Consider the following 23963-nt stretch of genomic DNA (forward strand, 5'->3'; position numbering starts at 1 on the left):
TCATTTTGTTTCCCAATAATCGTGTCTGTAAGATTCATGTGGGACTGATTATTATAGTCTGTGAGTCTCGAGGAACAACATGGTGGTTATTTGCAGCTTATGTTGGCCATAGCCAAGTGTTATTCATTAATAATATATTGATTTACTGATTTATTTAGTTGGTATCCCACATTAGCGCCCCGCAGTGTCCCTCATGCTGTATAGAGATGTTTATTTGGCAGTCAGCCAAAAGCTGTATCGTATGTTTCTTCCTTCCACATGTGCGAGTGCTGCATTAGAAAGTCATTCTTGGTGCACAAATATGAAGACGGGACTTCATACTAAATTTAAATCAAAATACGAAATCAAATACCGTCACCGTCAAAGTTGAAATGTGATACCGAGTATTTCCCAGGCTAGTAATATACGTTTAATGCCAGATCATTGACATACTTTTAATTAAATAGCTACCACCTTTTAGAACTGTGTTCTTTGTTTTTTTCTGCCTGAGTGGCACAAGATGTTTCTTGTCAACACCAGTGTGTGTCATGCAAAACCCTGTAGTCTCATGAGACTAAACGTTGCATCTTATTCTGTCTCTGAAGATGATATATACTCAGCATATACACTTGGCAACCTTGCTAAGCAACACTTGTTATCGCCCAGCCTTTTGTATAGCGGGCTCGCAGTACCAGGGAGGCGTGCAGAAGCTCGATGGCTGCTGAGAGCTTGCTGCATGCAGAGGCCTTTCATTTCAAGTCGAAGCAAACCATTCATTTGATATAATTCCACGTTTCCCTCCATCAGTCTTTCTGCTGGTATAATCAGAGCAGTAGTGGCAACATATTATTCAGAGGATGGCAGCCATTCTCTTTTTTTCTTCAGGGCTGACAAACTGTTTTTTATAATCTGTATTATTAGTCAGGAAAAAACGACACAGACACACACACACACACACACACACACAAACCAACACACACCAGCCAATCCTGTCGTTTAAGATCATACATGTGTGTTAATGTACAATTCTGTGTGCATTGCATGTATTGATAGCAAAAGAAAGTGTTCCTCTCTTCATTTTTAACGCTAAGAGTCGGATTAATGATCAAACTAACAGCTAAAAAAAGAGCCTGAAAACCGATGTTGAAGTTTCCAAACATTTTTAATAGAAATAAAATTTTGTATAAAAAAAACTAAACATGCTTCACACACTTCATTAGTTTTCATGGGGTTTTACAAATACATATTCATATAGCCAGGCACTGTATCTTTTTTTACATTTACGCCAATTGTAGGATATGTCAGGACATAAAGCAGACATCATCAATCTATTTAATAACATACATTAACTTGCCATTTAATTTGGTCAGCACTCACATTTTATTCTGCAACACAAATGGTGTTGAAAGTAATACAGAGGGCGGTATGAAGAGCAGCATTGAATTCACAACACAAATGACCCCGCGATGTTTTCCCCCCAAGACGTTAGAGGGCTTTATACTTTACGAAGCCAACTATTCATCTGTTCAGCAGGCTGAGGGTGATTGATGGAGATATTTTATACTTTTGCAATTAGATTTTCATTTGTTGAAAGCCTTACACCTTCCCGACACCTCCCCCTTATCATGAGAGTGCCTGAGGAGGACATGTGTAGTAATGAATTTTCTCAGTATCCATTATGGATATCGCCTTCAGGTCATATTGCACAATCCTCTCAAGGGCATACTTCCTCTTAATTCCCCTCCTAATGGATCTCTTCAGCTCAGCTTTACCCTCACACTACGTGTGACCGAGAGAGAAGCTGGTGGCAGTGATGGGAGGGTCATCCTGGACGACAGCTTACAGTAACATCTCCCGGTTAAAATACCGTTTGATTTTAACCACGAGCCACTGTTTCAAAGCACATACAGGTATGTGGAGGGCAGTGGCAGCCTTCGGCTAGCTGGTAATACAAATCATGGCCTCACTTAAGCACAGATAAATAATCACTCACTAGACCTTCACCATTTGAGAACAGTTTTTAAACGTACGGTAGACTCGGGCCCAAACTTAACAACGCTGCAACAGAGTTTAAACGCATTCCAAAGATATCATTTTTTTTCCATTGAGGTTTTTTACTTTTATCTTTTTTTTTTAACAACACAACACAGGATGTTGGAACTGGCATGCTCAAAATCGGCAGAGACCATCTCATATGTGTACTCCTCCTTATTGACTCAGTGGAAACCTGAAAGAGGAACAAAAAAAAAATAGTCTGGCACAGATTTGTTTGCATTGTTGAGATGATCACCGTTTCCAGTCGTTTTTCACTCATGAGACCGGAATACATTGAGAAATAAAAACAAAACACAAGCCTCCTACCCTCTTTAGAAATCCATGGACAATGTGTTCATGCCTTTTTGGTGTTGATTGTTGATTAATCCCTTGTGATGCCTTGAGGGTTTTAAGATTAATTACAGTTTTCAAAACCGGCAGACGACATGGAGAACACCTGAATGTATTCTTGATTTTAGTTCTGTTTCAGTCGGCACTGCTCACGATGACGTCATTTTGAAAGAGGGCATAGCTGAAATGTAAACACTCAAAAGGAAAGCTCCATCCATCGGCCTCTGCCATGCAAGTATTTTTTATCTTTTCTTTTTTTTCGTGTGTGTATTCTTGTGAGGCAGACAGGCAATTGTACCGTTATCTGTTCTGGGCCCGGTGGTCTCTCTCCTCGCCACGTCACGTCTTTGGGCAACACTTCTATGATCTCCAGCCGTTCATGTGACACATCCATTTTTTTTTTAATGCCGCCTGTGTCAAACTCCACTGCATGTTTTTCTCCGTCGATGTGGAAATTATGATGACTACATGTGTCCATTAGATTGCATGGTTGCTGTAGCTGATGTAGGTTTGCTTTGTTGGGAAAGCTGAAAGAGAAGAAGAAGAAGAAGAATAAGAGGGTATATTGAGATTCAAATGTAGTCCAGGATAACTATTGTACCACTGTACTAATAGTGAGGAAGATTAATGAAGCGCATGTGGGTGATTTGTTTAGCCTTGCATTCCTGATGCAACACGTGTAAGATGAAATGTCAAATAATGGCAGAAAATGTGTCCAGTTGCTTTTTTTGGTCCCCATGCTGCAGTGTAGCGTGAATCCCTCAACTCTCCAGGTATGTTTTTGTCCCTGAATACATACATGCCTGTATTCACTAGCAGATGGGGGGGGGGGGGGGGGTTCAGTGTAGCCAACTGTCCCCCATCACACCTCCTTTCCCTTCAGCTATCATGCTTCAACTTTCCAGTTGTCTCTCCAGACTGTGTCAGCTGATTCGCTGAGGTGAAGCAGATAAATCCCGACGTATCGCCGCCGAATCACGCCAGTTGTGGGAGCTGGCCCAGGCGGGAATTTTTCAATTTCATCAAGCGATACATCCACGGTGGCGATGACAATGACAAATGGTGCTTATTCAAATAGCCATGGACTGTGCAGCGCCTGTAAACGGGAACCCCATCAGGATAAATGGCTGAGGCTATCTATTCTGTGCCTTTGCCTTCTGACTTGTTGGACAAAAAGGCCCCATTAACCCTCCACAGAAACTTGAAGCAAGATGGGAATTAATGCTGCAATGTGTGTTTACATGCATCTATCCTGATGGGCCTCACTACAGTATGCCATTGTTACTACAGTGCATTGTCACAGTGTTTGTATTCATTTCTGTGTTCACGGTACATAGGCTGTCAGCTCTTTTATTCTCCTGTGAGGGGAAACGTTTCACCCAGCTTTAAAATGTGTGGCAAAAGGCTCAATTTCCCTGTTCATCCCAACGCAGAGAAAGCATCTCTGTTGACAGACATGAACGATTAAGAAGTCATTATCCAGCTGCTTCAGAAAGGATAGTTAGATGTTAGATTAATAAGTATTTGATTTCCTCTTTATTTACATGTCAGCTGCAACTCTACAGCTGATTTAGCTGATTAATTGATAAGTTGATTGCCAGTAATTTAAAGGGTTATTGTTTGGATAACAGATTCATTGTTTTAGTCATTGTTCAGCTTGTTTGAGCTGCTTAAAAGTGAGGACTTTATGCTTTTCTTTGTAACATCTGATTGAAAACTGAATACATATGAGGTTTTGACTGCTCGTCAAATAAAAACAAGCCAGTTGAATAGGTCACATTAAGCTCTGGGAAAATAAGAGTCGTTTTTCACTGTCTTCTGACATTTTATAAACGTACGTTATCACTGGATTTATTAACACTGTATCTATGACCAACAGCACCAGGAGAGAACATCCTCGTGATTAGAGTTTGAAACATGTGACTTAAACAACTATTCAATTATCTAAATTGTTCTCTGACTGGTCAAGTAATCAACTCATTGTTTCAGTACTAGAAGTGTAAATACAGAGAGCAATAGCCAAAAAAGTAAGGTACCTTTTTAGCATGTGATGTTAGATTTCAGGTGTAGCCGCTAAATTCAATGAAATGATGAAAAGAAAATGACAATTAAGGTTCTACTGAAGGATAATTAATCTATTATTGAACTGCAGAATGTGTTCTGCAGTTCAGTAATACGTAATAAAACAACAGTGGTTTCCGGATCCAATGAGGTGTTAAATAACATGCCACGTAAGTAATTATTTTTTTACTCTGCTTCATATCTCTGCATCTATTGCGTATAATCGACAGACACTGAAGGACAAAACATGCCTGAGAAATGACGGAACAGTGGGTTGTTAGCCAGAGGCTTCTCTCATTTGCATTCCTGTACTTACTTTGTGTTTCGAGGCTTTCACACAGCTCGGTCTTGGCTTCTCCGTTGGGTCTGAGTCCGGCCTTGGGGTTGAACTTGTTGGACATGGTGGCGGCGGTAACCACAGCCTTCAGGCTGCGTGTGCGCTTGGGCACATTCTGCTCGGGGTGGAAGAGAACCACGTAGACCTTGGGCATGTAGAGCAACCCAAGGGACACCGAGGCGCTCAGGCTCACAGAGATGGTCAGTGTGGTTGTTTGGATGTACAGCTGCAAGAGGCAAACAACAAACATGCAAAACACAAAGAGTTTAGCCCTTCTTTGGCACTGGAGTTGGACGATTTTTCCATGTGGGTAGTGACCTGTACGGTACAAGCTTGTGAAAATGTTACACATGGTCAAATCCTCTGAATCACGGGGGAGGATAACGATCAGTAACGTTCCCGCTCATTCCATTTGAATGGTTTGCAAAGCTGCAGCAAATGAATGAGTCATCGTCAGGGAAGCACTGAAGAAGAAGGAAAGCTTGTGTCATTTCTGTACATTATACTATGTGGTCACTGCAGGACTGGTCATATGAGAAGAATTACTTTGAAAGCTGTGGTCCACAAGTTATATTTTCATGATACCGCAGACTTCAATGCAAACGTTGACATTCTTGACAGTAGTTCTGTCAAACTCAGTTTTCTTTTCTTTTTTAATGTTCGCTACCTTGTCACAGTAATGGTGTCACATTGACCATAATTATGAGCGAGGGAGTAGGAAGAAAGCTACGATTCCTCCCAATGGATACAACGAACTACAGTGTCAACAAACAGCGAGCAGCGACGTTAAAATAAGATCCAATATGAAGACCAACAGATTCAAATCAGCTCATTTTAAATGAAGTATTTGTTTGTATGCGCTCACACTTTAATAAAGTTAAATAAAGTTAAATAAACTGCTACAAATATGTAGAACAACAAAATAATCAAATTAAGGATATAAAGTGTGACTTTGCAATGGGAGGTTTTCCTGTTCTGCCCATTTGGCCAACATTGCGCAAATGCAACAAAAAGCAACACAGAATGAGCAGATCGAGTAGCTTAAGTGGGTGATGACGATCAATAATTATGACGATGTTTAGCTCAAAATCAGTATCCTGTTGTCCTGAGCTTGACATGGAGTGATAATGAAAGATGCAGCAAAGACAGACCTTTCAGGGGAATACCTTCACAAAATGGCAGATCAACAGCCTAAAAAAATGATCTAGTGTTTAACTTTTCAACACATTATGTTTTGGGGCTGAATACTGTAACATCTGAGGCAAATGTCTCGTGGCTATGTATCCGAACACTGCGTGGGATTTGGGAAATACAGCTGTGTGCTGACCATCTAATAAGAAAGTGATAATGCACAACTGAACCTGAACCTTCTACTTCCTGCCATGTGATCCGTATTCAGAGTATATTTATGTTACAAGGACTTAAAGGGCTACAACACAATGTTACAGTGTATTTACTTTAACGTGTGCAGGAGCTGGCATCATCGCAGGAAAAAATTATTCTCATATGAAAACACGGCTGTGTATATTCGACTCTATTGTGCAGATGAATGTTTTGCCTTTCAGTAAACAGCACAAAATTTTGAAATTGATAATTGAAGTTTAAACGTAGTCAGTTGATCTTGCTTGTATGTCTGAAAATAAGAAAAGAAATGTCCACTTCCAATCCAAAAGCTTGACGTTCCAGCATCTGTTGCTATTGCAAACAACATAATCTATCACTACTATTTTCTTTCCACTTTAGATTCTTACTCTGCCTCAAGCAGAAGCTTTTTTTGTTTATTGACACATAAAGGCTTTTAATAACGCACACGCTCAGTTCCCGTCTTCTAAAGGCAGTTTATTAAATAGTACAGCAGCATGAATGTATTTCTTCAAATCAAAAAACAATTCCCAGAAGGGAATGTTATTTCTCTGAAGGAACGAGGGACAAAGCAGGTTTTCAATATGAAACACTGCTGCGCAAACTGATTTACAACTGTAATTAAGCCACCGCTGACTAAAGGATTCCAATACATGAACTCAATGCGTGCCAGCAGATCAGCATCAAGCATTTCCGGGGGCCATGTTATATGATGCAACTCAAACGCTGCTCCCATTTAAAGACTCTGTGCCTTTTACTGTAAATATTTGTATTTAATCATTCTAGGGTAGTGCTTCTTCCTTTTTAGCGGTGGAGGTTTCATCAGCCACTGAGTCACCCCCAGCCCCCCCAGCCCCCCCCAGTAGGCCCTTGCTGGTTTTCCATCAAAAAAGCAGAGTAACATTTAGCTCCCCAGATGTGACCTCTACTTGAATGTCTAGTTTGTTTGTTTTTATTATTTGTGACTCTCTGTCGTGCAACTCATCTCAGCCAGTCCATGTGGGACTGCTGGCTGGAGAGACGAGGATGGAAGGACGGGGGCTGTATGATGGAGGTCCCCTCCCAGCTGTAGGGAGTGTGAACCAGTAAACCCTCTCTGGGCGTAGTTCACTGCTGACTGTTGAACCCAAGCTGCTGCTGGAATAAAAACAGAGAAAAATAAATTCTCTGCCGCCTTTCAACCAACAATAAAAGACATTCTCGTAGTCACTTCGTGTAAACTGCCGGATAATGAGGGAAGAATGAAAAACATAATGGAGTTAATTTAATGTGCCATATCCAGAGCAATATAGTATATAGTAGTATATAGCAATATAATAAAGATATAGTGGAGTAACGTCTATCTGAGTCGTTCTCTCTGTGTTGTAATCCGAGCTTCTCCCTGATCTGTTGAAATTGTCGGGCGGGCTTTTACAACAGCTATCGCTGTTGAGTGCGTACCACAGGCTCAGCCGTCGCAATGTTGAGATTGGTTGAAAGACAATCTAAATGCTCCAAATCTTGTATATAACACATTTGACCCGAATTTGAAAGACATTTAAAAATTAAAAATACTCACAATTCAATAAATTGCAAGCAACGTTTGTTCACATTAATGTATATTTAGCATTCCAACTATAAAAAAGGTACAGGCTACAACGAACAAAACCAACAACGACTTCATCATCAAATCATCAATCTGACAGATTGATGATTTGATGATAGTTTGTCAATCTATTGTCTGCAAAACAAAGAGATACTTTTTTTATCCCACCAATAGTCCAAAACTCAAAGATACTTTATATAAAACAAAAATTTTATTTTTTACAAAAAAAAAACAGTTGCTGATTAATTTCAGTTATTTGACTAAAGCATTACTGAAAACTTGTTTTAGTTTTGCTTAAAATGTAATATTGTTTCTTCAGGAACAAGGGTATAAAAACCAGCCAGACAAAACTAACTTTACTAAGAAAATAATATAAAATCAACTAAAACAATCTAAATGTAGTTCAATACAACCAACTGGTACACGTTAGATTAGATATACTCTTCACACATAGATAGAAACCCTGTTATTAGTGGAAGGTTTAATGCTAGTGTTGGCATTTATTTACAAAAATCAGATCATGATATATTCGTTGATATTCATTCATTCTTTACACACACAAATAACGTAAACAAACACTTTTCAGTAAGATACTTTAAATCAGTTAATAAAGGATTATGTCTAAGAGTGTGATATTTAAGTGAACAAACTATGTGATGGCGACATTGTTTCTAAATAATCTAAAACACATCTTTGCCATTCTTGTACTACATTTCTTGGGAATTCATCATCTTGGGAATTCATCTATGGTTCATTTTCCTTCATTGCCCATTTTCAATCAAGTCATTTGTTTCCTCCTGATTTCGATGCACCCGACGTGCACGGACCAGACTCCTCAAAGCGAGCTGTTGTATACCTTCACACACTTATCGCCTTGCAATCAGCAGATCTTGCCCGAGGGGGAACATAACATAGGAGCAGCAGTGTATGGCAGCATTAATGACTGAACTAGACGCGGAGGGAAACAATGGGGATCTATCATTACATATATGATGAGAGGAGTTGATGATGTCCCACATCGCTGCCTACAGAGAGCGCAACACAACTGAGGGAGAAAGGCAGTGTCAGCTGATAACGTAAGATTCATTTGAGGATGAATGTAAACAGATTCTATTTTCGACCAGCGACTCTAGAGAGCTTCTGCTGCAGGATGCAAAACTACTTCCTACATTCAGCAACTTATTTCTCAGCATGCTATGAAAACGTTCAGCAGAGGGGCTTGCTCCATGAGATTTCACAATAATTAAGCTAATAAACCAATAGAAGCCTTAGGGGACACAACAATATAGCTTCATGGGAAAATGTCATTTATAAAGATCACAATTCTCTGGCTTTGATTAACTTCCCAGCCTGTTATTATTATTATTATTGGAAACACCCAGGGGTCAACAGGCCACGACCCAGAGGGCCGCTCTGCTGTCGGCCTAATGAACGTAACAACTGCTCTCTGAGGTCCGAGATGTTGCCGAGCTCCCTCTGCTCTGAAGCATCAATCTTCATTATGTATTATTGGGCCTGCGGGACATTGCTGTGAATAATGCTGTTGGGGGGGGGGGGGGGGGAGGTGGTTACAGGTAGCGGGGAACAACACGCCTGTCTGACATCTGGTCCTGTTGAACTCACTGCAACTCCCACTCCTTTGTCTGACGAGTGCACTAACAGCAGTTATTTTTGTTGCGGTCGAGTTGACAATGCCAATCGTGTGACGGAGACGTCATAGAGAAATAAACAAAACCACTCAATTCATCGGTCCATTCATGCACGGTAACGGCAAGACCTCTTTGTGTGGGCTGATTGCATTTGAACCGCGCCTATTGTGCTGAAGCCTCATTCCCATGCACGCTATTGTCCGTCGCCTCTCCACCTGTCTCCTGTCCTCTGAGGCAGCCGCTGATTTAGACCGTTTCTCCAGGTAAGCAGGTGTCACGTCTGTTCCTGATGCTGGCACAACCGCTCGCTGATCACGCTCCACAGATAGGCCAGATGTCCCCGTTTGAATGATAGAGAATGCCTCCCATGGCATTTGTTACATCTATCCTAGCACCAGATGACAAATAAATGGCTGGTGCGCTTGTAATGCTGAGGCAGAGGCCCGCTGTAAAGTGGTGATGAGCACATAGGCGGCTCGATAAGGTAAAGCAAGACCCGGAGGAAGTGGAGCATTTAATTGCTCTGAAAGACGTGTCAAAGTGGGCTGTGAGGCTTTGTGCGGCCTGCCATTCACAGTAAAATGATTATGACGTGTGTTTGCTTTGACATGTTAATTCCTTAAATAAGAACATTTTTTATGTAACCCCTCAGTGAACCAGTCTCAGGTTGTTGTTTTTTTACATGAAGCCTATCACAGCAAAACTGGCTACTTTTTTGTTGGGCAGTAAAAGGCAATGAGTCCTCCAAATGAAACAACAAAACACGTTGTTGTTACATATATATGACAGATATATTGTTTTCTGATCTATCCCCACGATGACACCATTTGCTCTTTGCTTCCCGTGGAAAAATAAATCAGTTTTCAGTGGTGGAAGAAGCACTCAGATCTTCTACGTGAGAGAAAGTAGTGAGCAATACTGCAGTGTAAAAATACTGCATTCAAGTCCTGCATTCAAAATAATACTGACGTAAAAGTACACGAGACATAGCATCAAATTATTAGTACAAGTAAGAAAAATAAAAGTATTCATTTAGCACAATGGCCAGTTTCAGAATAATATGTATTGTATTACTGGATTGTAATTATTAAAGTATTAATGTTGCAGCTGATCAAGGTATTACATATTTATAATAAGTCTCTACTTGAAGGTTGAGAGTGCCTTTAACCAGTAATACTATATCATAATCATAATACAATTATCTAAATCGTATTAGTAACTAACTAAATATTTTAAAATAGTACCATAAAAGTACCTCAAAATTGTACTTAAGACATGAATAGTTACACTTAGTTACTTTCCACCACTGTCTCTTTTATGGTCATTATGGTTTGTGTTGAAATTCCTACTTTCTCAACATGGTTAGAAAAACAACCACTGGGTCATAACAATCATGGTCATGGTTAAAAGCAGAGGGCAGTTGGACTTAGGAAACAAAGAGCACACTATCGTCACAATGCTTCCTTCTTTACTTGGCTCTCACTTCAACAGAAACATGAATTGATTTGTAGGGATTGTGTGTTTTCTTGTGAGGACAGTCTTCAATAGCAAAGTAACTTGCTGCATGGTCTGACTAGACGAAACCATATTAGACTGTGAGTTAAATGAAGTTTTTCCAACTCTACACTTTTGGTTATATATTAAATATGATTATTCTCTCTCAAATGAGGAGAGGAAGAAATGTAGGACATTTCCCTGCAGCTAGATTTCATGTCTTACCTTAACAACGCTGAGGGCAATGGGAGAACTTTTCCAAATGATAAAAGTAAAACTATCTCCTAATTATGAATGAGGCAACAATATCTTTTGGAGTGCCTTATATTTAATTAAGCAGGATGAGAGAAGTTTCTCAGGGTTTGTAAGTAGAAGAAGAAGAAAAGTAGGACTTCATACCCTTCAATTCTTTTTTTCACTTCTATTTTACTATTCAAAGCTAATGGATTACCTCATCCTCCAAAAAGCTGTTCACTCTCTGCGATTGTATAATTCTCTTTCATCTTCAGAGAGAGGAGATGGAATGATTAAACAAAGAACTCGCTGATATCCACGGCTGCCGTTGACATCCGGCTTAAGATGTGCAACAGTCGCATTCAAAAGGAACGTGCACTCTGAACTTGGACTGTGTGTGCTGAGCAAGACTGTGTGGCGACGAAGCTGCGGTTGACATTTCACTACATTTCCCTTGATATATTTCAGCAAATGCAGCGTACAAGCAGCATCTGGTGAGCGCAGCAGGTATTTCATTGTTTTCAACATGTTGCTGCTGTTGCCCAGTTTTAGTGTTAACAGCAGGAGATTTATGGCCAATATGCAGATTCACAGTAGTTTCAACTCTGTGGTTTTAACACAATATGCAGCATATGAAAATAAGTCATTGTGCTGCTGGTCACACACTACATTATTAATGTAATTCAATTGGCTGCACTCATATGCAGATTTCCTGCAATCGTAGACTATACAGTGGAAATTATTTTTGGGATGCTGAGCGTGACACAATGCGCACAATCGGTCTCTCTCGAGCTCTTTCCCACAAAGGTAACCGTCACAGCCAGTTTTCAAGGCCAGCGTTTTGATGCATTGTTTGCTTTAATCCCTAAAGGGAGGAGGTAAGGATTCATTTGTTGCATCTGTCAGACCCATGCTGCCACCACTGATAGTGTCCGTGCCAGTTTGAGCATTTTCCCCTCAACGCTGTCCTCTCTTGCAGCTACTGAGCCCGTTTTGTTGCTCTGCCAAAATACCTCTTTCAACTGGATCAACTGGATCAACACATTTCTACTGTCAGTGTTTTACCCCTTTGGCTCCATATCCAGACCGTCTCCACTGAATGCGAGTTCCAAGCCCAGCCTCCATTGCCATGCCTCTGTTGGATCCCACTTGACCTGTAGCCTCCCCGAGCTCTACTGGATGTGATCGAGGTTCCACGGTTCACGAGGTCAGGCACATCGCTTTGACACAGGAATACGAGTGCGAGCTTGTCTTTGTGTCGACAGCTCAGGGGTCTCTAATGCACGGTGGCATATAGACATCACGTATACGTGAGTCATAGGCTTGCATGCCATTATTAGAGAATGCACTTATAAAACGCTGTGTCCACATTCTGTATGTTGTTCGTACATTTGAAACGAGGCTTCTGCATGACTTCCTGTGCCATCGCTCTTGTCATTAAATAAAGGCAGAGTGGAGTATGCAAATAAGAAAAAGAACATTGGAGGTCTGCCTGGGACTGAAAGACCAATGTAAACATTGCTGATGAAAAAAGAAGTTGACTTATGTGCAGTAGTGGAAGAACTACTTATAACTTTAAATCATGGTGTATTTTCAAATTGTGGTATTACTACGGTACTTGTATAAATCTGACAATCAAGTACAAGTAGAGAAGTATTAACAGCAGGATGTACTTACTACTAGTTAATGTACTGAGTATTAAAGTAAAAACACTCATTATACAATACCAAATAGCACGTGATAAAGGTATATTACATATTATATCATTAGATCATTTCTATTTATGCATCAGCATGTAAACATGTAGCTGACCTAATTATAAGTGCCTAATATACTGTTGGGTAGTTTAATCCAACAGTTCCCAATCTGTGGAATCCGACAAGAGGTCAGAAGACAAATGTGACGGGTCAAGAGGAAAGCAGAAAATAAAACAAGGATGTGAGTACTGGTTTCATCTTTGACAATGCTTCATAATTTACTTGTTGATCGTGTTTTTTATGCAAAGTAACTTGGAGTTATAGATGTCGGAGAAATGTAGTGGAATTAAAAGTACACTGTTCTCTGAAATGTAGTCAAGTAAAAGTATAAAGAAGCACTAAATGGAAAATGCAAGTAAACCTCAACATTGGACTTTACTACAGTACTTGAGTAGATGTACTTAATTACTTTCCACCAATGGCGTTGTGTAGTTCTTCTTCATCTGCACCTGCACTCTCCTGCATTAATGATCCAAACTTGCTTGTGAACAAACCAAGAAGAAGCAGTAAGCAAAGAAAGAATTTGACATAGAAATGAAAAACCTAATAGGGTTGGTATTAAAGAAGCTTTTGTGTGCCTGTGATGATTTCTAAAAACTCTTTAAAGTACTTCTATGAGTGAGAAAACAAACGACAGGAATAGTCGTAAGCTTACCTTTTCCGTGGACTGTGAAGTGCCGAAGAAGATTGGGATGAATGCCAGCCAAATAATGCAGGTGGTGTACATGGTAAAACCAATGGGTTTGGCTTCATTGAATGTCTCCGGCACTCCTCTGGTTTTTATGGCGTAGACCGTACAGGTGACCATGAGCAGCATGCTGTAGCCCAGCAGGCAGATGAGAGACAGATCAGAGATGTCACACTTGAGCACACCGCGAGACATCACCGGGTTAGAGGTCCTCTGGTCCTCGTAGTCAATAATGGCCTTGGAGGGGTCCACGCCAAACCAGATGCACACCCCAAGCAGCTGCACTGAGGCCAGGGTGAACGTGATGGCCAGCTGGGAGGCTGGAGAAATGAACCTGGGAGCACTGACAGACATGGAACCCTGCTCAAAGATGCGGTAAATACGGTTGGTTTTGGTGAGCAGGGCGGCGTAACTAATGCTCATGCCCAGACCCAAGAAGATCCTCCGGAGGGAGCAAATTCCTACATCAGGGGTAGAAATCATCAGGAATGTTGTGGCATAACAGAGGAAGATGCCAGTTAGCAGCACGTAGCTCAGCTCCCGGCCTGATGCTTTCACAATGGGGGTGTCGTTGTAGCGGACGAACGTGACCACCACGAACACGGTGGCCATGATGCCAAAGACAGCAATAAGCACGGGAAAGACTGCCCATGGAGAGCTCCACTCCAGCTTAACAATGGGGATTGGAACACAGCCGGTGTGATTCACGTTGGGCCGTAAATCAAAGCGACACATCTTACACGTGTAGGTGTCTGCCTGGTACTGATAGCCATCGCAGCGCTCGCAGTGCCAGCAGCAAGGCATGCCCTTCACAATCTTCTTGCGCTCGCCGGCCTGACAGGGATGACTGCAGATTGAGGAAGGGATCTGACGGACACCGCCGGGCCACTGCATCGTACGGACCTGCGAAGGAGGCAAGCGGGACACAGACGGACATCAATGGACGGAGAGAAAGACAAAGAGGGAAGAGGGGAGATTTGTAGAGAGCTAAAGTGTTTTGCTCATGATACTTGGTTTGATGTATTTGGGTGTGTGGTGGGAAAGGGCAAACTAGGGGTTAAATGTCTTCCAGTTGGAGGTCAAATTATCCAAAAGGTAAGACACAAGAGGAAACTGCAGGCCTGCAGGGAACTGACAGTGCCTCCCTTTGGTAAATTGTTGTTTGAGTTTAAAAAAACATCAATCCTCTGCTGTCTACGATCAGAAGAAAAATTGATTAATTCCGTTTCAGGATACTACCCCCCTTGTGGATTTTCTCCCTTTACAAGCATACTTGTACAGATAAATTAAATACGTAATTCCAAACGTGTCCCGCTCTCTTTGATGTTATGTTATCAATTTTATTCAATTGTGGCTGTTCATTCAAAGCCGGTAAATGTGTCTCCAAATGTGCATTTAATTAAGAACTCAAAGAACACTAATTAAACACGGCTTTAAGAGTCAGAACTGCCGCATTCCACAGCAGGTGCCCACCACAGACGTTGCTTTTTTAACATGATGTTGAAAAAGGTAAAAAAGGGCAAAAAGCTCCTCTCAAGCTGCTTCATTTGTTCAATTGTACTCTGCCCAAGGCTTCCTCTTCATTTTGTCAAAACAGAATTTTGTTTGGTTCCTTTATATAATACCGTTACTTCATCACACCCCCTGCCCCCACAGTGGTGTGTTTTTGGAAGTCAGTGATGCCGTCTTGAGAGATGATATTAAATATGTCTGTCCTTAAGCTCTCATGGCTTTCTTTTCATCACAGTCCGCCCTGTTAATCACTTAAAGCGCCCTCTGGATATTTACACCTTTGAAGATGGCACGAAGCGCTATCAAATGGTTTGGGGAGGAGTCAGTGAGCAAACGTGCAGCTGCAGAGCTGGAGAAAACAGCTTTTCAGCGAAGGACTTTTAACAGTAAACACGAACACAAACAAAACAGGAGCGGAAACGTCGACGCTTACGTTGAGATGGAGTTGATCCGTCCAGTGGCCAATTATTTTGTATTCGGCCGTTTGGTTTCTGATCTGGTATTGGTAGATCTCGTATCGTCCAGGAGCATCTCCATTTTCATTAAAGAGCACTGGGTTTCCAGCTATGCCTAAATGAGAGAACAATCATCGTCATCATCATCATCATTTACTTCACATCGTTGAGTTTCGTTCTGTGTAGTGAGCGTGACTCTACGAGAGCAAACTAATGCGCTGTCATTGATACTACAGTTATTATTCCACTAAATTAGAAACCAAAATGATGCTAAACTATTTTATTTTCTCTCTCATTTGGCAAGATGGCTGAGAACATATTGACACTGTGTCCTAATGAGAACATCCCACATAGACACTAGGACTTATGTTCCTTTTGGACAATGTTTGGCTCTATAATCGTCATCAAGTCCGGTTTCATATTTTGAAATCACCACCCACATCTCAGATTTGTTCGGTGATTCAAATACTAATATGTTTGGGTGGATGACTGTTGGAGAAACAATAATCCACCCAGAGCTTTGTAGGTGGGATTGAGAATGGTGACATAATCTTTCTGAACAGGTAGCTATCAGCCTAGTTACCTCAATGAAAAATAGGTAATAAAGTCATAAACATTATTACTGCTCTTACTCATCGCTACCACAGCTTCTGTGTTGAATAAAACACGGATAAATCAATTGTCACCGATTGGACGAAGCAAAAGCAAAACATCCCCCCCCTCATCAACAGAAATCAAAAAGACAGTTCAATGTGATTATCAATTTAGATCATACCTCAACCTTCAATTGAGTATTACAGTTTCCATTCCTGAAGAATACTGTGGTTGCAAATTACAAACATTGTAGAAGGAAAGCAGTGTTGTTAAAAAATGTCATTGAAGACAATCATATAGGTTGTAAATCAACAATATCTGGCATTGAACCGCAGAAGAGCTGTCAAACACACACACACACACACACACACACACACACACACGTGTCCTCCTCCTTGTTACAACATTGTGTCCCTGTGTGCCGTTTTTAAGAGGAGTTGTGATGACGCGTCACAGAGGAAAGCCCACCACAGATCTCTCTGTCACCAGGCGAACCCTGCTTCCAGTACAGCGATCCATTTAATTATGGTAGAACGTGGAAAGGTTCTCCTTAGAGGGAGAAGAAAGGAACTTCATTGTCTAATTGCTTTTCACATCAACTTTCACAAAGCCTGAATACCTTCAAACACTGACGAAAGCTGTTTTATTATTAAGTAAGAACAAAAAGTTGAACGTGGCCAATTGCTGCTGATGGATTTCTGCTGATTAGAATTTCTTTTTTTTTCTGCTCTTGCTTTTTGTTTGGAGGTAGAAGGATGCAGCGCCCGAATCCACATCTCGACGAGTCAGCCCGCTGGATAACAGCATTACCGTTTCACTCAGCCTCGCATCTGGGACAATGCCGCCCCCACATCACAAAGCGTTGATGATCATGGGAGGATTACAGTGACTTCATAAAGCAGAGAGGCAATATGTTTACATAAAAAATACTAAGCACATCGACACTTATTTGTAAGCTGTCATATGTTCTGTCGGAGAATTTAGTTGTGCAAAGCTTTTTTTTCTTTTTGCTCTCTTCCACCATTTCCTGTGCTTTTAAAAGCGCTTTGACGCGCTGTCACGGTTTGGGTTATGTGCTCGAGCCTGTAAGTGCTCACATGGACACTGAAAGAGGAAAATGGACCCTAAACGCCTCCATGGTGGTTACTGTATGATTATACTGTAGATAATAGCTTTATGGGTCTTTTTGTCATGCTTTATTTTCAAATCCATTGACAGCTCTCTCTCTCTCTCTCTCTCTCTCTCTCTCTCTCTCTCTCGTTTGATCATGCACAATTTTAATTGCACAAGGTTACGCAACATGCAAGTGATTCCAAGATGTTGCTACGTAGTGGTGATAACTTTATTTTCGGACCACAGAAGTTACAGGTATGTGTGCATATGTAATGTGAGGTTGACCGGTGTGTGTCTGTTTTTTCTTCATTTTTCATTTGTTACAGGTTGTTGAAGACGTGTTCAAACACCGAGAGCTTTCCTGCTGTGCTACATCAGGTGTCGGAAATGTCTTTCCTGCGAAAAGCAATCTTCATTACAGGTACGTATGTCTGGCAGTAATGACAGCAGTATGAAATAAATCAAAGAGGTAATCACCAACAGCAGCATTAACCACCAGAAATGAATCCAGGATGTATCACGCTGTTGGAATCAGTTCCGGGAAGCGTAGCTTCAAAATAAATATTACACCCAAAGTAGTTATCGACTATGCATTACTTCTTTACCAATTTGGTGTTTTCAGCTGTAGTCTGTGTGTGTGAAATCAAAACAACTTAATTTGTGTTCATTTATCTTGACACGGCAGATTGCGACAGTTTTATGTGAGGACAGACAAATAAGTCTCATAGTTCTCTTTCATGCAACTTTAATATTTTAACACAGGAGAAATAACCGGATGGTATTGTGCGCTGGCACAGAACATCGTACATCTCCTGTGGAACCCAGAATGGTGAAACAAATGGGAAAGACCAATCTGACTTCTTTGACCCCAGCAATGAATTGACCGTTTAAGGCACCGTGGGGAAACACTGCCCGGGGTCGCCGTCATTCTTCCGGAGACAGTGGCGTTGTCCTCTTCATTAAGAGTGAGGAGAGCGGTGCATTTTGGGGCATGTGGTCAATGTTTGAGTTGCAGATGAGGAATTAGGCCTGTCATGTGGCACAAATTGCTTGTCTAAACAGTCCTCTCACTAGTCAGGGGCATAATGACTTCCACAGAGGCTTCTGCCACCGCTGCATTGTGCTGTGCACTAATGTGACAGCGTAGCCCGGGTCCGCAGCACTCGTCTCCTCTCAAAGAAACGTTGGGTTCAATGGGGTGCTTGTGATTATATGTAATATTTAACGATTGTTGTGTTGCCCCACCCCCTCTCTTCCACACACACCTGAAGAATTACCTGACTGTGCGATCATTCATCCAACATGTGCTCGTTCCGCATGGATGCACAACCGGGACACCTGAGTGAATGACAGCACAGCTTGCTGCCCTCTACTCGGTCATTAACTCGTAATGACTTGTATGCAGGCAAGTCATGCAGAATTTACTACAGGTACGCTTCACCCCCACAAATAAGGGGTGTGTCTTTCCTGCTGCTTCATCACTGTCAAGACATTTGCATGTTTCCTCAATCACCAGCTTCTGCTATACATACAAGTGCTCTGTAAGTGGGCGAACCATACAGGACAGAAGGTGACTTCAGCGCAATGATCTGTACATTTCCACAGCGCTAATTTCATCAATTTGCTGCTGATAGTTTCTCCTTACTGTAGATGTTTCACAGCCCTACAGACGAGTTGCCTCTATCTGCTGGAGGAGGAGGGAGAAGCAAGGGTTGAGGAGGTGGCAGGGGTTGCGCGTTATGGTCGTATGCTTTAATAGCATTTTAAAACGAGGGGAGGATCACAAAACAGGGAGTTGCTAATAAAACATGACTGTGATGAACTCTTATAAAACTGGAAGATAAAGGCCTACCTCTTATATCAGTTTAAATAGCGTCAGGGTTCTCTCTTCTGTTGAGTAAAGTAATGGCCTTAGCCACTATTTGAGAGTTTACAAGACGTATCTCTATATTTATTTTGGCAATTGCACATCTTACAGAGTGTGTCTGACAGGTTTTAGGACACTACACGATGATGAATGAGCTTTGTATCTATTGCTGTCCATTCTTATCATGTTGAGATGCTGGTTGTCTATTCTTTGTGAATAACAGGCCTGGGTGTCATGCAAGGCGAAAGGAAATTGACAAAAAACACATTTTCTCTACCAGAAGCATCTTCTTAGTTGCACAACAATGACGACTTTGCTCGAGGAGAGAGAGGGGTAGGTGTGCAGCGATGGGGAAACCCTCAGATCTCGACTTTATTCCACACTCAAAACAGCTGTCCCTGGTGAGAATGACGGCGGAAAAGGCCACTGCTTTTCAGTCTGCGGCAGAGCAAAAGCACTTTTCCCTGACGTGATAGCAACAGACATGAAACACTGATGAGAAGCTTGGACTGGAGGTGTTTGATTCTCCTGCTTTGTCGGCTGCTGCTGAGTGAGCAAATGAGCGCTTGAAAAGTTGAGGATTTAGAATTAAGCTACAACTTTAGAGACATCCGGTGGTGGAAGAAGTATTCAGATCCTTTATCTAAGTCACAATACTAACACCTCACTGTGAAAATACTGCACAACACGTAAAAGTCCTGCATTCAAAATATGACTTAGTAAAGGTGTTAACATACTGAAAGTAAAATAACTCAGTATGCAGTAAAATGGTCAGAGTTTTACTGTTATACAATATGTTTTAGTGCCTTAATGTGTATGTTGCGTTCTTACTGCTGCAGATGTTTACGGTTGACCTCATTTTAAGAACGGTTGACTCCTTTATTCATCGTTGGGTAGTCGAAACCACAGCAATGATCATATGTTTGCAGCAGCGATGTCCACGCATCGCTAAAAGAAAAACAGCCCTCTTTTTAGCTTGTTGCCGATGCATTTTCCAGGCAATCAAAGAAGGCGTTTAATTCATTTCCTTAGGTTAAGAAGTAGGATAATGTACTCCATACAGGAAGTCCTTCAGCAGAAAAAGGGGGATGAAGAATTGTAATCTCAAAAGCAAGGAACGTTTTGAGATAAATGTACAATATTTGTCTCAGAGATGTGTTGGAGTAGAAGGATGAAGTTGCATGAAATGGAAATACTCAAGTAAAGTACCTAGACTTTGTAGTGTATTTGAGGAAATGCACTTAAATATAAAGGCTCTTGAGAAAGCACACAGATAATCCCAGACTACTGAAAATATCCCAGCGGAGCCAATGCTTCTGTCGGATTACTTTTCATCTTTTCTAAAAGGTTATCTGTCACGAGCTGGCTTACTGTGTCCCCTGTTGAGCCGCTGACAGCCCACTGAGATACGATAGATAAATGGTTTTGTGAGCGTGCCAGGTGGGTGGCCACTGTGAGCACCTTTGGTTTAAAAAAAAAATAATTAGAAAAAAAAGCTCTTTGACGTTTGACCTTTATCAACAGAGCTTCATTTCACATTCAACCTAAGACACGATGCATTTATATGGACGTAGTCTAACTGGAGTCTTTGAGGGCTGTGCAGCTTTTGCAGAGGAAGTAAACAGAAATGTGTAACAATAGATTCTTGCTGGCTCAGCCTCAAGAATGACTCATCACAATAACAAAAAAAATGACCTACTTTTACATGCATCTCTTGCGATTGCCATTCGTTTGTGAGGAAAAAAAAGGGATGATTGCCCTGCGTGTTTACTGCTGCATTACATACTAGCACCACAACACAGAAAAATATAATTCACAATCCAGTAAGTCCAATATCAGCGGGTTATTTTATGTATCTGGACAAGCTCAATACAATGAAGCGTGCTGATGCAGTTGTATGGAGTGGAGTGTAAAAGGCAGCCTCTCTGGTCACATCAAAGCTCAAAGGGATCTACTGCACTGGAGCTTCATGTCCCTGCTACTGCTAGCAGGCTAAACATGGATGGGCGCTTTATAACAAGGCACCACTCAGTCCTCACTGTGCATTTAATATTGAATGAATGTTGATTTCTGTCATGGATGCAATTCCGATCTACACATTTAAATTAGATAGCGATTTCAATTCTTGCATCAAATACCCGGTGCTCTTGTAATATCCGTATTGTTTACTATTTTGAATATTTAAATCCATTATGCGCTAACTGTATGTCGTCTTTTTTATTTACTTGTTAATTCTAATATATTTGCAATATCTTGTTTTAGTTTGTCCAAAACTCCGAACAATCCTTGCAGAAGAAATCAAACATTGCTAAAAGGGAGGAAGAAAAGCTGCCCTGCTTCCCCAGAGTGGTTGCATTTTAAACTGAAAACTCTGAACTTGTGCCAAATTATATATAGATGAAATAAAATATTTAGTATTTTTTCTCTGGGAGAAAGAGACGCTTTGTTACAACAGATCATGAGAACCAGTGAACAACAGCTCATCAGTTGTTTTTCTCCCGGACGCTATCGGATTCTCAGCAGCTCAGCTGGTGAAGTTGGAGGTTAAGGGCATCTGAATGGTGGTTGTTGTTGAAGACGAGTACTTACTCTTTCTACCTGATTTACTCTGAGGCTTTACTTTGATCTGAACAAATGTTGAGTATCATGAGGAAGAGAGGTTTGTTTGGACTTTAAGAAAATTCCGATACACTCAATATATATATATACACACACACACACACACACACACACACACACACACACTGATCTTTTGAGACGCAAGAGCTTTCAAAATCGCCCATTCAATATTTTTAAAGAAATACTTTCTTTTACTTCTCAGATATGGATTAAACATAAAATTGACATTTTACCAATGCAACAAGTAGATATTAGAATGGCAAATAAGCTTGAAGAGCAGGAGTTCAAGTGAATCATTTATCTGTACAAACACTGCATACTCAAGTCTCTGAGAGGGAATTTTAATTGTCTTAAACTGCTTCAGTGTCTATATAATGAAACTAAGGACCACTGCTCTTTTTGTCAAAGCAGTTAATTATTAATACGTCAGTCATGACTGTGAACTTGACTGATAGCCGGGTACAACGTAAGGCTGCATGGAGTAAATGGAAAATGGAAAATAAGACAGCATAAAGTAACTACGGTGCTGGTTTGTGACACATGATATGTTGATGACGTCTACATTGATGACGTTTGTCTGATTGTGCCAGAGATGCTTTCCAACACCCTCAAGGTAATGTAAAGCACATTAAATACATTCGTTTAGTACATTTATGACCTTCTGGTGTTGCCAGCTGAACAAAGTTATTGTATTTGTACGAGAAATTAGCCTTTTCTACAACGTAATGAAATTATAAAGAAATGTAAAATATTTTTTGCTACGGTTGAATGACAAACTAATGAATAAAGAAATATCGATTTGGGATTATTTTGACAGATATTGCAATTGTGATATGATTTGCAATATTAGAGGGAATGATCATTTCTTACATCATTATTCTCATCTTCAATGAAAAACAAATGATTACGATGTTTTCTTACGTCTGTAGAATATGATGTGGAGGCCAGGACATCTCTGCAGCACGACTATATTTAAATTCAAATGGTATTTTGCTCGGTAAACTGAGATGGTGACCGTGATAAATGCTTAACGAGCACATGTTAGCATTTTCATTGTTATCCCTATAGTGCAGCATTATAGGAAGGCTAACGTGGCTGCAGACTCTTACTCTTGTTTTCCCATAAGGGTAAAAACATTTAAGACCTGATTTTGAGCCACCTTGATGATCATTTCACTGTATCATTAATGTATTACCACTAACTGAACTGACTTGAGTGCCTTAAAAAGCTCAGGTAACAATGCCTCTTGAGTTGAGACAAACAATGCACTCCGCTACCAATAAATGTGACTGACCTGAAAAGTTTAGACGGCGGATGTGCTTCAGCAGATGAGTGCCATTGATGGGATCCATTTTAGCGCAGAGGCCCACCTTCCCTGGGCAGAGCTCCTGGTGCATACCGTGCAGGGCATGAGCCATCGCATAGACGGCATCGATAACAAACTGCACCTTTCCTTCCTGCTCATAGTTCGAGTCCTTTCCTATCCGCTCTTGATCTGTAAGACACGGAAAGTTGTAAGTTAGGCATCATGCATTATTATGCCGTACGTGTGTGATTTTACAAATTGGTGACAATGCAGTAAAATCACGGGTAATGTATCCTGTGTAATCATAGTGAACCATGTCAAGTGTGAGGTTGAGTCCCACATTTGTGTCCATGTGGTTCAACAATCCAGAGGGAGACTGAAAAGTGTATTTGAAATAGTCCATCAGTAATTCTATCAGCCACATCATGCAATCAAGAAAAATGTGTTCACTTGAGGACTCAAGTGGTTTCAATGAACGGGTACAGCTTAAAGAATTATCTACGGGCGAGTTTGTCTCTGACCCTTGTTTGAAGTAGGCTGATGATGAATCGCATATTTCGTGCTTGTCCCAGACTACTAATATCCATAATGGTAGCAAAAAAACATTTTTGAAGAGATCCATCTAGAAACTCCATGACAGAATAACTTGAAGATACGACTTGTGTTCATACAACAGTCACTAAAACCTATCTTTTCGACACTTCTACCCGTGCATCACACCCACTTTGGAGAGCAGCTCAGGCTGGACAGGACAATTCCATGCACTTGCACTGAGATGAACCTTTTAAATGGAGGGTGTGGCATCAGTCCAAAAGCAATGCTGTAGAAGAAAAGGCATTGGTCCTCGGTGAGTCTTATTCTTTCTACACTCAATGGGTCTTGCCTCTCGCAATTAGCTGGAAGGTAAATATCTGGACCGCTGCAGAGGAGCAAATCAATTCCAATATCTGGAGTGCAAGGTTTTCT

At 41.0% G+C, this 23963-nt stretch overlaps 1 protein-coding gene across 1 annotated transcript in view; it reads right to left on the reverse strand.

The window, feature by feature from the left end:
• Window positions 1-1183: 1183 nt before the first annotated feature.
• Window positions 1184-23963, reverse strand: part of LOC306775112 (metabotropic glutamate receptor 4-like) — a 139342-nt gene continuing 116562 nt past the window's right edge. Inside the window, exons 7-11 of the mRNA XM_079265351.1 lie at window positions 22986-23186; window positions 15477-15613; window positions 13499-14434; window positions 4742-4988; window positions 1184-2891 (exon numbers count right to left, since the gene is read on the reverse strand). Coding sequence (XP_079121477.1) covers window positions 2842-2891; window positions 4742-4988; window positions 13499-14434; window positions 15477-15613; window positions 22986-23186 — 1571 coding nt within the window. The 3' untranslated portion in view covers window positions 1184-2841. The remainder of the gene's footprint in view (window positions 2892-4741; window positions 4989-13498; window positions 14435-15476; window positions 15614-22985; window positions 23187-23963) is intronic.

This window comes from Melanostigma gelatinosum, assembly GCF_949748355.1.
Source record: "Melanostigma gelatinosum genome assembly, chromosome: 3".
Classification (NCBI taxonomy): Eukaryota; Metazoa; Chordata; class Actinopteri; order Perciformes; family Zoarcidae; genus Melanostigma; species Melanostigma gelatinosum.